At 41.9% G+C, this 11534-nt stretch overlaps 1 protein-coding gene across 2 annotated transcripts in view; it reads left to right on the top strand.

Moving 5' to 3' along the window:
- The window catches only part of TXNRD2 (thioredoxin reductase 2), a 32271-nt gene that overhangs the window by 1716 nt on the left and 19021 nt on the right, over positions 1-11534 (top strand). For both annotated transcript variants that reach the window (XM_071572184.1, XM_071572182.1), the window contains exons 3-11: positions 399-455; positions 1029-1173; positions 1430-1504; positions 2324-2402; positions 3329-3391; positions 3871-3941; positions 7400-7419; positions 7793-7884; positions 10322-10496. In XM_071572184.1, coding sequence (XP_071428285.1) covers positions 399-455; positions 1029-1173; positions 1430-1504; positions 2324-2402; positions 3329-3391; positions 3871-3941; positions 7400-7419; positions 7793-7884; positions 10322-10496 — 777 coding nt within the window. The remainder of the gene's footprint in view (positions 1-398; positions 456-1028; positions 1174-1429; positions 1505-2323; positions 2403-3328; positions 3392-3870; positions 3942-7399; positions 7420-7792; positions 7885-10321; positions 10497-11534) is intronic.

The raw sequence follows: 11534 nt of genomic DNA, 5'->3' as shown, positions 1-11534 counted from the left end.
CTCAGAGAACCTCCATGGGTACTGTGGGGTTTAACTGGACCATTTTTCATTTATATGTTAAAACAACAATCCCTTTAGACTGTCTCCAAGAATTGTTTGACTGCTGTAGAGAACCTTGCCCCTTTCATGTTAGTGTAACATGTTCAGCAACCCAGTGTTCTTAAACATCTCATTTGGGGTCAAATTGCATTTTTAGTGTTGGTGGAAGCTGGAGGCCCCAGTCTGGGTTATTGAGTGGCTTCTGGAGAATGTGCTGAGAGCACAGGCTGGTTGAGCCCCTGGTGTGGTACCATGAGTTAGACAGACACAACCACCAGCCATCACATCCTGCATCCTCTATCCGTGGTTTGTGTGTTTCTCCCTCCTCTAAATACATTATCTTGCTTTTTTGTTTAAAGCTGCTCAGTTTGGAAGAAAAGTGGCTGTTTTGGATTATGTGGAACCTTCCCCACAAGGTATGGATGGGACACGTTGGGGTGACAGTTGGAAGTGCATGTAAGGCAGTTTCCTGTGTGAGCAGAGTGGCCCAGGCCCCGGTGCCTGCTCTGCCTGCAGTGCCAGTCTTTGAAGCCCCCCTTGCAGTACAGCTCATTCCCCCCAGGATGGCCCAGCTGTTCCTGCTTCCCCTGCACACTCTGTTAGCAGTGTTTGATTTGTAGGAGACTTTGGACTTAAATATGTGAGACTGTTCTCTCTGTCAAAATGTCATTTACAGTTTCTAAAAATTATGAATTGCATCATTTTGAGGCTCTTCATGAACAAAACAAGAGCTGCAAATACAAATGTTTAAGTAACTGGATCCTCTGAGCTCTGAGAAAAATCTTGAGATAGTTTGAATTTTAGAAGAAAAATATACAGAGATGGTTTTTCTCAAAGCAAATCAGCATAAACAAAGCTAGAAACTGATCTGTAGGAGATAACAAACTGTTTTTTCAGGATTTTTTAACTGCCATGAACCCAGATGCATTAAGTTACACTAACCTGATGCATTTACCTTTTCTTTCTTTCCCTTTTTTTCTTCTCCCAAGGAACCTCATGGGGACTTGGTGGAACTTGTGTGAATGTTGGCTGCATTCCTAAAAAGCTGATGCATCAAGCAGCCCTTTTAGGGGGTGCCCTTAAAGATGCCCAACACTATGGCTGGAATATCACCCACCCTGTTCATCACACCTGGTAAGGATTGTTGCCCCTCTCCACTCCTGTGTGCTGCAAGTGCCTTACAATCACCAATCTTTCCCAGCTGCTGCTTTTAGACACAGTTAGGGAAGTGAATTTTGCATGTGAAATTTAACTTGGTCCTTGTTGATAACACAGAACTGTGTTTACTGGTAGAACATTCTTAATTTCTAGCAATTGTCTGTATCTTTGAGTTCCATGATCTGAATTTGTAAAATGATGACTTCTTGTTCACTTTCTTCTTTTGTGGTAGGTCTGTGATGGCCCAGGCTGTCCAGAATTATGTGAAATCCTTGAACTGGGGACACAGAGTGCAACTACAAGACAAGTAAGTAAATAAGCCTTTGAAGTTCATCTTTCTTCCCATAGTCAAGGAGCTGCTTCTCTCCTTGTAGAATTGCAGAATTCTCTTTGAAGTTTCTCACTAGTATTTTGAATTTTTAAGTCCTTTCTGCTCAGAACTGTAAGTGCCCTTGTCAGTGTAAGTGTTTTCTTCCCCTCTCACCTTCCTTTTGTGGGAAACAGTGGTTGACAGTGTTGTTGCAGTGCAGAGATCAGGGATCCTCTCTGGTCTGGAGAGGTTTTGCATTAGTATCAGGGTTTCTGAGGATACTTCAGTCTTGTCCCCCAAAATGTCTGTGCCATACAAACCCACAGACACCACAGTGCTAGAGCAGCAGATTTTTTTTGCTTTCAGGGCAGAAATGGTTCCAAGTTTTTCAGCATGCAGTTCCTTTTATAGAGAAATCATAGTAATAGAAACTGTAACAGGTTCTATTCTTGTGAGTCCTGCTGAGTCACTTTGTGTGCTGTTAAATGAGCATTGTATTAGTAATGCTACAGATGGTAGTAGTAATGCTATAGCAGTAATGCTATAGCTAGTGGAAAATGGCCTTTGGAGAGGTCAATAACCTCATCCCAATGTGTGTTACAAGGTTTGTTACTGAGAGAAGTTAACTGTGACACCATAATTAGGTGACAAATTATGCCAGAGCTGCCAACAGCCCTATGAAATGAGGTGCTTTGTTCCTTCTACTGCTCTGTACCTGTTTGCTACCCTTGGTAGCACTTCAGACATGGAGACAGTAGCTGGTCATATTTCATACTTGTTCCTTGTTAAGTGTTGATGCTGTTTTCTTCCAAACAGGAAGGTGAAATATTTCAACATGAAAGGGAGTTTTTCTGACCCCCACACAGTCCGTGGTTTAACAAAAACAGGGAAAGAGGTGAGTTGCTGCTGTGCTGTCTCTGCATCTTTCACTTCCAACATTTCAGGTCCTCTGGGAGCCAGATTGTCCTTTTGCAAATTGCTTTGGGTGTTCAGTGTTGTTTTGGTGAGGGAGGTTTGTGTTTCCCACCTAGAGAAGTTGTGACCTTGACTGTTGCCTGCTGAGTCCCTGCCCTGACTGTCAGGTGCCTTTTCTCAGCAGATGGAAATGCTGAGACAAAAGATGTTATTTGATTTGGTCAGTCCTACTGCTGCTTACAGAAATGTAAAGAGAACCAGCATCTCTGAGCATTAGTCAGTCTGAGAAGTTTCCCTCCTTCAGGTGATCTGTGAGAGTGCTCAGCTTTCTAATACCAGACTGTGTGGGTGGCAATTACAGTGAATGCACAGCCTCAAACAGCTGGGCCACGTGAAGGAGGGGGGGCATTGCTGCATATTGACCAAGGCCTGAACATGCATTTTGAACCCCTTTGGGAGGTTAATGTCTGCTTCAGAGAGCAAATATTTTTGGGGGTAGGTGTCTAGGATTTTCTGAAAACATGCTGCCTTTGAGGGACTGAGAGACAGAATTCTCTTGCAGTGATCTCTGTGTTTTGTCCTAAGCAGAATTTGATTTTAAAAATTTGTCATTTGTACACAACTGTTGCTTCCAATATTCATCAGAGTCTTGCTCAGTGTAAGAAGAATTGCCAGGTTCATACTAAAACAAAGCCTGGTAGAGACTGAGTAGGAGAAACTCCTGCATTGTATTGGTTTATTTAATCTGAATCCTTTTTTTAATGCAATGCTGATTATGTCACATAAATAGCAGATGGTGGTCCCACCTTTCTCATTTATTCTCCTTTGTACATAGATGAAATCTGTAGGCAGATAAAAGGATTTCAAATGCTTGATTTTTATGTTTTAATCTTTGGTTTTTTGTAGACTGTTGTTACTGCAGATAATATAGTCATTGCTACTGGAGGAAGACCCAAATATCCTACACAGGTAAGTTACTCTTCCACCTCACAACTCCAGTGGCTTTCTGGTTGTGTTGCAGATCACAATAAATGTTTGGAGGACAAAGAATGTGAATGTAAATAACACATGAGAGATTTTTGTGCTTGTGTTGGGTGAAAAACTGTCTTTATATAAAGGACAGCTTTTTAGAAAAACATCTCCATAGAAAACTATTTGCCTCAATTTAGTATGTTGATGTTGCTTAGAGCTGTGGGATCATTCAGGTTGGAAGTGACCTCTGGAAGTCTCTTAACTCAATTTCTTGCTGAAGGAGGTTGGGCTCAGCCACTGAGTCAGCAGATCACATTGCTCAGGGCTTTCTGAAAATCTCCAGAGACAGAGCCTGGGCCTCTGGCCAACCCCAGATATGTTCCCCTTGGTCTGTTAAGCTTCAGTCAATACAGCCCAAAGTGCTGTTAGCTTTTCATCCTGCACTGTAGATTCAGATCTCACCTGTGTGATCATAGGTTGCAGGTGCACTGGAGTATGGAATCACAAGTGATGATCTGTTCTGGTTAAAGGAATCTCCTGGAAAAACGTAAGTGGCCTTCCCATGGCTTTGATGGATTCTGGCATTCACACTTTCTCTGTATCTCAAGGTGAAAAATGTCAAAACTGCTTTTTGTACACCAGCTGTATTTCTGTTTTCCTTCTGAAAATACACTTTGCTGTACATCAACATCTCTGCCAACCTTCATTAGGAACTGGTCGATCTTCCCTCTCCTCCTGTTGTGAAATTCCCTTCTAAAATCCAATTAAATCCGAATCTGTTGGGTCGAGGTGACGCGTTTGCTGTGGCGATTCCACACCGAGGCACGAGAGGGCAGCACGAACTCGCCCAGAGCGGCTCTGGCTGTTCCTCACTGCGGGAGTGACAAAGAGCTCCAAGATTAGGCACGAAACTCCAACTTTATTTTATGTTCTCTTAAGTGGAGGCAGTTTTGATGACAAAAGAAAATACGATGAGACATTTGGGCTGCTTTTGCCATTTCTTTGTCTGGAGAAGTTATTGTTTAACTGAAGTATTAAAATGCTGGGTTTAATGGAAATACTAAAATGCCATAGTTGTTTTTTACATGGCACAGTGAGATTCTGGGTCAACACTGCACCACAGAGAAACTTCCTGATGCAAATGATTGTGATAGGAAATGCACAAATGCTGGCATGAAAGTCAGATAATACTATTTTTTATTAATTGAGCAATTCTAGAAAATGCAAAGTGCTTATAAGAAAAAAAGACTTCAAACTATAATACTGGTGGCTTTGAAAGAAAACAGAGTTGCCATTCATGGTGGTGATTTTCTAGAATAAAAAGTGCACTGTGTTAAGGTAAACATCAAATAGATAAAGAAGGCTCCTTAGCACAGTTTTAAAAAGAAGTAAATTTGCTGTTGCTTTATCAGTCACCTCTTGGATTTTGAAAGTGTGATTTATGCAAGGAAACTGTTTTTTCCAAAAAGCAACACCCACACCCCTCCACAGAAAAAAACCCAAACCAAAACATGAGATTTATCCCTGCAAGATGTTTTTGTGAATATGTGGCTTTTGTCCAGTTGCTGCTAATGCAAGTTGTAACAGTGTAATGTGGGAGTCTGGTGTTTATATGTTGCATTCCTGAGATTTAGTCAAAATAAGCCTGCAGGGGCTACAGTAGCATTTCTGGGCTTTGTCAGGCTGTGTCTTAGCAAATGAAGGGGGAGCTGTTAAAGGTTTGTTTCTGTCGGATTTGTTTCTATTATAAATATTCCCAAGGTTCAGTTTAACACCTTTTGTTTTGAGCTGTGTTGTACTTACTCTTTCTTCTCTCCCTCTCCAAATGTCCATATCTCAGCTACAAATTACAGGCCTGGAGGTTATAGAACTGTCAGTCCTGCAGTTATTAAAAAAAAAAGTAAATTGTTACTAACTAACTTACAAGTCCCTTAGATATACAAACTTTGGGAAGAAACTCTCACTACTGAGATGAAGAGTTTTGGCAAAGTGAATTAGAAAAGATGCCTTGAAATGTGTTGGGGATGAGTGAGAGAGTGAGCAGGTGTGAACAAGGTCAGGTTCTGCTTTCCTAACTTTTCTGTTAGGCCCTGAAAATGCCCAGGAACATCCTGCTTTGCACAAGAAATTCTGAATTATGTGGTGCTGTTACTGTGAATGAGTGCCAGCTGACATCTATTTTCCATCTAATGAAAAAGAAGAGCAAACATGCCCAAATTACAGATATTTTTATTCTGTTCCCTGTGAATCTCCAGCAGATTCTCCTTTCTGGGCAGCATGTGGCATTTTGCAGCACTTGCAGGAGCTCCATGCCAAAGGAGGGGGTGGTCACCCCTTCTCAGGTGAATCAGATGCCCTAATGCTGCAAAATGATTTCCCACTGTGTTAAATTGTTTGCCAAACATAAACCCCAGACTAGCAGATTTTAATCGCTGTAGCTCAACCTGTTCTTTGTACTCCTTCAGGAGTTGTATGTTTTTATTGTAGGATAGAGAGATGTTATCTGGGGGCTTTTGTGAGAAAACATGTGTTGCACTGGCTGTGGGTCCCTGGGGCTCAGGGGGCAGCAGCCCCGGTGTCTGCACTGCTCACAAGCTCAGGAGCAGAGCTGGTAGCACTGGGAGGTGGTGCAGGCTGGTTTAGGGCAAGGCACAGGCCACAGGCCCGTCCAAAAACTTCACCAAGTGCTTCGTTGTCAGTGGAAATACTGAGTGGGATGCACTTCCAGAGAGTGAGATTTGAACAAGCCTGTGGAACAGCTGAACAGCAGAGGGGTGTGAGTGCAGCCTGTCCAGCTGCTGCGTGTTAATGGCTGGGTGGCTGGACCTGCTTCTGCCAGAACAGGGACTGAGCATCCTCCCTTTGTCCCCAGCAATGTAGGGAACTGAGCATCAGGCAGGAGAGGGAGAACTGCTGCAGTGTGGGGGCATCTGGGGACAGGCACGGAGCTGCTGTGCTGCAGAGCTGATACACCCGTAAACTGAAAGTGTTGATGGACACTCACAGTGTTATTCTTGGCTGAAAGGGTGTGAAATATGGGGAGAGAAGGGAGCTGGAGTTTTATTTAAGAACTGAAATGGACGTATTTGGTAAATACCAGTCCAGGTGAACCCATTAAACCCATTTTCTATAGTTGTGTACACAAATGTTTGGAGACAGGAAGGGCAAATATTTGGCATTTTGAAAAATAAGATTATTAAAAAGCAGATGGTTATAAATCAAAATGAAATTTAACAATGAATGAAATTTTATATTGGGAACTGTAATTTACTTGATGGGGAGACATAATCTACCTGATAGACTGTCCCCAAGTGCTGAAAGACAAGCTGCCAGAGAAGAAGATTGGCTTGGCTGAATAGAGAGCTTTGGCTGGAACTCAGGAAAAAAAGCAGAGTTTATGCCCTTGGGAGAAGGGGCAGGGAACTCAGCAGGGCTACAGGGGTGTCATGAGGTCATGCAGGGAGAACATTAGAGGGGCCAAAGCCAAATTAGAACTTTATCTGGCTACTGCTATAAAAGACAATAAAAATGTTTCTGTAAATACCTCAGCAACCAAAGGAGGGCTGAGAAGAATCTCCATCCCTTACTGAATGCAGGGGGAAACAGTGCCAAAGGATGAGGGATTTGCCTCAGCCCTTAACAGTAAGCCCAGCTGTTCTCTGGGTTCCCAGCCCCTGAGCTGGACAGTGGGGACAGGGAGCAGAGTGATGCCCTCCAAGCTCCTGAGGAACTGGGTAACAACCTGCTGCACCACTGGGACATGCACAGGGCCCTGGGGCCAGGTGGGATCCTCCCGAGGTCCCAAGGGAGCTGTGGCAGAGCTCCCTGAGCCACTTCCACCACTCACCAGCAGTCCTGGCTGACCAGGGAGGTCCCAGCTGGCAAATGTGATGCCCACCAGGAGTTTTGTGACTATATGTGCTTCAGAAAATAATGTTTGGGTTGTGCAGAAATAGGGGCAGGCTCCTTTCAGTGCTTTATTCTTTTTTTCTTTCTGTGTGACAGGTTGATTGTTGGAGCCAGCTGTATCCTTTGAAAGACCTGTGATGATCTGTGACTCAGCAGCAGAGCTGGCTCTCCTGTGAAAGCTCAGCTTAGGGGATTCCTTTGCTCATGCCATAGAGCTGAGTTGGTCAGAGAATAATCACAGTTTTCTGTGCAGTAACATCGTGGAAATGAAGGTCAACTGAGGATAAATTCTCAGGATCTTAAAACCAATGTTAACTTGAGGAAAATATTCTAAGACTTCCAAGTTTTATTCCATACAAAAGGAAGCTAAAGATGTTTGTGTGAGGAGAACTTGGTATCTTTAGGTAAAAATCCCATTTCTATACTACCCCTTTATATTGTGTTTCTATGGAATTAGTCTTTATGTTTCCCTAACTGATGCTTCACCAGATGTTTCCCTGGAGTGTGCTGGTTTTCTAACAGGTGTTGGATTGGACACTACAGTCATGATGAGAACTATCCCACTTCGTGGGTTTGATCAGGCAAGTATGGAACATCTTACATCTCCTTATATATCAAATAAATTAAATTATAGATTTGATTATTTATTTTCTAAAGAAAAGTATTGTTTACTTCTCCAGGCATTTTAGTATGTGCTTTCTGAAGAGAAACTAAATAAATATGAGCTCTTCCTATCATACCTGTAGATAATCAACACAGAGAAGGAAATCTTACTTTTTTCATTCTGTCTATTTGAAAACAAGACTGCAAAGGTTGGGAAGCAGAGAAGGGATTTATGCCAGGGCTAAAAACATTGGACAATGGCTTTAAAATAATCCTGAATTTCTAGGAGTTACAAATTTTTGAAGTAAATCATTTGACTTTACATGAAGTAGTTCAATGTGGAGTTCATTTTCATGAATATAAATAAATCCCTAAGCTGAAAGTTTGTAATGACAGGAATTGGAAATCTTGACTGTACCACTTTGAAAAGAGTCGTGGGTACAACTGGGTAAAAACTGTGTAGGGATGTCAGTGGAACCATCAGCCCCAAGCTGAAGAAAATTAAAAGCAAAAATTTTCAGATGGGGAAATTGAATGAGAAAAGAATATGTTTCAAAATTGGGAATTAATTAGTTTAGAAGTATAAGCTGTCCTGATTGTGCTGATAAAACAGGAAACAGTTTTGGCCAGAAACCCTCTCCTCTATAAAGACTATAAATGCAAATAGAAATACCAGTGAGAAAAGGCAACAATGGGGAAAAAAAAAGGTTTTACATAAGATTTGTATAAAAAATAATAACTGCTTAAAGAAGTGCTAGAACAGCAGGGTAGGTCAGAGACAAGTTACTGCATCCAGGACTGACTTAGATGTGAGTTTGTAGCCTCTGCTCTGCTGGTCAGGTGGGCTCTCTGATGGCCCAGTAGTTCTTTTGGCCTCCAGTTATACAGGGGAAATAAGTTAAAGGTGACTGTGAGTCTTCTGTCCCTGAAAGATTTGATGCTGCTGCTGCTTTGAAGGAAAAGTTCCTGTGGTGTTCTTGAACCAGTGAGAGAGTTCTGGGTTTTCACTCCCATGCAGTGAATGAAGTTTCCACCAGATTTTTTTCATGCACATAACTCTGAACTGTGTCAGGCTCAGGAATGAGGACTCTGTGGTGTGTGTCATTTGCAAATAGTGTTTCCAGATGGGCATTAATGCACCTGAACTGATGGTTCCTGGCAACATGAATTAGAGCTTTTTTAAATGCTTAATTGCAAAGAGTGCAAAACATTTACAGTTGATGAAAGAGAGAGAAGACAAACTGTGGGCTTGTTTCTGAGAACGTTTTTGCACACCCAGAGTGTGGGGAAGTTATTCCCAAGAGTAACAGCACAGTTTTCAAGGTGGGAGTGTTGCTGTTGGAAGGAGCACTGACAGGTCCCACTGCAGGAAGTGGCAGCTCCTGGTTGCACCCCAGCCACTCCCACGTTGAAGCAGCTTCCTCAAAAGCTGCAGCTTGGATACCTTCAAACTGGTGGCAGGAGTGCAAAGCTTTGCATAGGGATGTTCTTGGGATTTGCACTCATCCCTGGGGGAATCTGCACCTGGAACAGCACCAGGCCTGAGCGAGCAGAGTGCTGTGTGTGCTGCTGAAACACTTGGGCTTGCTTTGAGAACCTGATCCTTTGCAGGCAGGGGGAGCACAATAAACATAACAAAGTTAATAAAGTATTAATAGAGATAAAATAATTATGTTGAGTCTACAGCCACGTTGAGTCTGATGGAAACTGATTAGTGAGTGAGCTCTCATGTTTCTGAAGAGACATAACCCTGCTGCTCTTGCCTCAAGTTAGTTAATACCAAAGTTTTGTAAGCTGGGAGCTTGCTTGGAGTTGTTCTGTGTGAGTGGTTTTGTGTTAATATCCTTTAAGTAATAAATATATTCTTTAACAAAGTGCAGCCTGAATTACTGCAACCAAGAGCACTGACATTTTGGATAAACCTGTCAGTGAGACACTTCACTTACTTGAGTGTGGTGTGGCATTATTTCAAGCAGGCTCTTAGGACAAAAGCATTATTTCCTTTTTGAAGGAGAACTTTCCATGAAACCTTAGTGATTAATAGTCATTGCAGGGAAATGTCAGCTGGCCTGGCAAAGGGAAATATTTTTCTTCCATTGTTTTACACAAGTATTTAATTCTCATCAAACTACCAGAAAATGCTCTAGATGCTATTTTTGTATAAACAAGAAATTATTTAAAGCAACTGTTCTATTCACATACTGTTTCACTTTTTTGAAAATCATTTGAATATTTCAGATGTAGAGGCCTCTTGGAATGGAGATGCAGCTTATAATGGTGCCATAAATGATGTGTTGGCAATGCATTGACAAGGAATGTTTGAAATGCACAGTGGACTTGCTGTCCTGAAGGAGGGTTTTTACATTAAAAAGTCACATTTCTAAGAATAAAAAATTCTTTTTCTCTACTCAACAGCAAATGGCATCTTTAGTAACTGAGCACATGGAATCCTATGGCACAAAATTTTTAAAGAGATGTTTCCCAACCAAAGTTGAAAAGTTGGAGAGCAACAGATTGGAAGTCACCTGGAAAAACACTGCCCTGGGCACAGAAGAAAGGGATTCCTTTGACACTGTGATGTGGGCAGTAGGTAAAGAATGTTTCCATTCTGAAAGTGAAGACACTTCATCATGTTGTGTGGGGCCAACAGGCCCCCAGTTTTCTATATATTAAATACTTAGTGACCTAAACATTGAGAGTTGTTTAACCCTTTTCTTGCCTGCCTGACCTGTTTGTTTGCAGTCTAAAAACACATTTAAGTTTCAGTGAATGGAAGAAGTCTGTGGCAACTCTTGCATGAGCTGCAATAAATGGGGACCATCCATTCTTCCTCACATTTACTGTAGAGTAAGAACATGAGTTCCAGCAAGCTCTGTGGGGCAGGTGCTGTTCTCTGAGTCCATATCTTGTTTTATTCACCACAGGTGCATGTTTGCCCTGCTGTGCTGCTGGAGTGTGTCACTGCAGCCATCATCCAGTTCAGGGAGAGGGAAGGACCTCTCCCAAAAATCCAAGCTCATTTCAGGGAACTTGTAAGGGTTCCCCTGGTTAAATCAGGTTTATATATCCCAAATAGAGAGCAGGTTGTTTGTTTTGATAAATGTTTTCCTTTCCCTGCTGGGACTACTATTCTCTTAGAAGTGCAATGGGCTTCTATGAACTGTGGAAACAGCCTGTAATAATGGATTATTCTCACTAGAACCAATCAAAGAGACCAGTGCCTGCCAAGAGCAGAAAAAAAAGGTCATGCTGTCTGCAGATGTGACAATCCTGATAATTGTGGAATAGTATTCATGGGGTGGGATGAAAATGTTTCCAGAGTGGGTTTCTAAATGTTGTATTTGATTTTCTCAAGCTTTCTGGTAAGAAAACCCAAACTGTTTTATGGTCCTATGAAAAGGACACTGAGTTGGAGTCACACGTGTGGAATGTCAAGTCAATTTGTTTACTTGCATTTAGGATGCAAAGAAGAGCTATTAAATTGAAATAATGAGAAAAAGTATCTGTTTATTGTTAATTATAAGGAACAAGGCTGCATGATAGATGTTGGAACTCCACTCTAATGTGAGCCCACTCACTGTTTAGATAGAGAGGAACTACATGTTATAATTTTTGTCATAGATTTGAG

This window comes from Pithys albifrons, chromosome 17, assembly GCF_047495875.1.
Source record: "Pithys albifrons albifrons isolate INPA30051 chromosome 17, PitAlb_v1, whole genome shotgun sequence".
NCBI classification, from domain to species: Eukaryota; Metazoa; Chordata; class Aves; order Passeriformes; family Thamnophilidae; genus Pithys; species Pithys albifrons.
The sequence above is the reverse complement of the archived record's forward strand: the minus strand, read 5'-3'. Positions and strand labels throughout refer to the sequence as shown.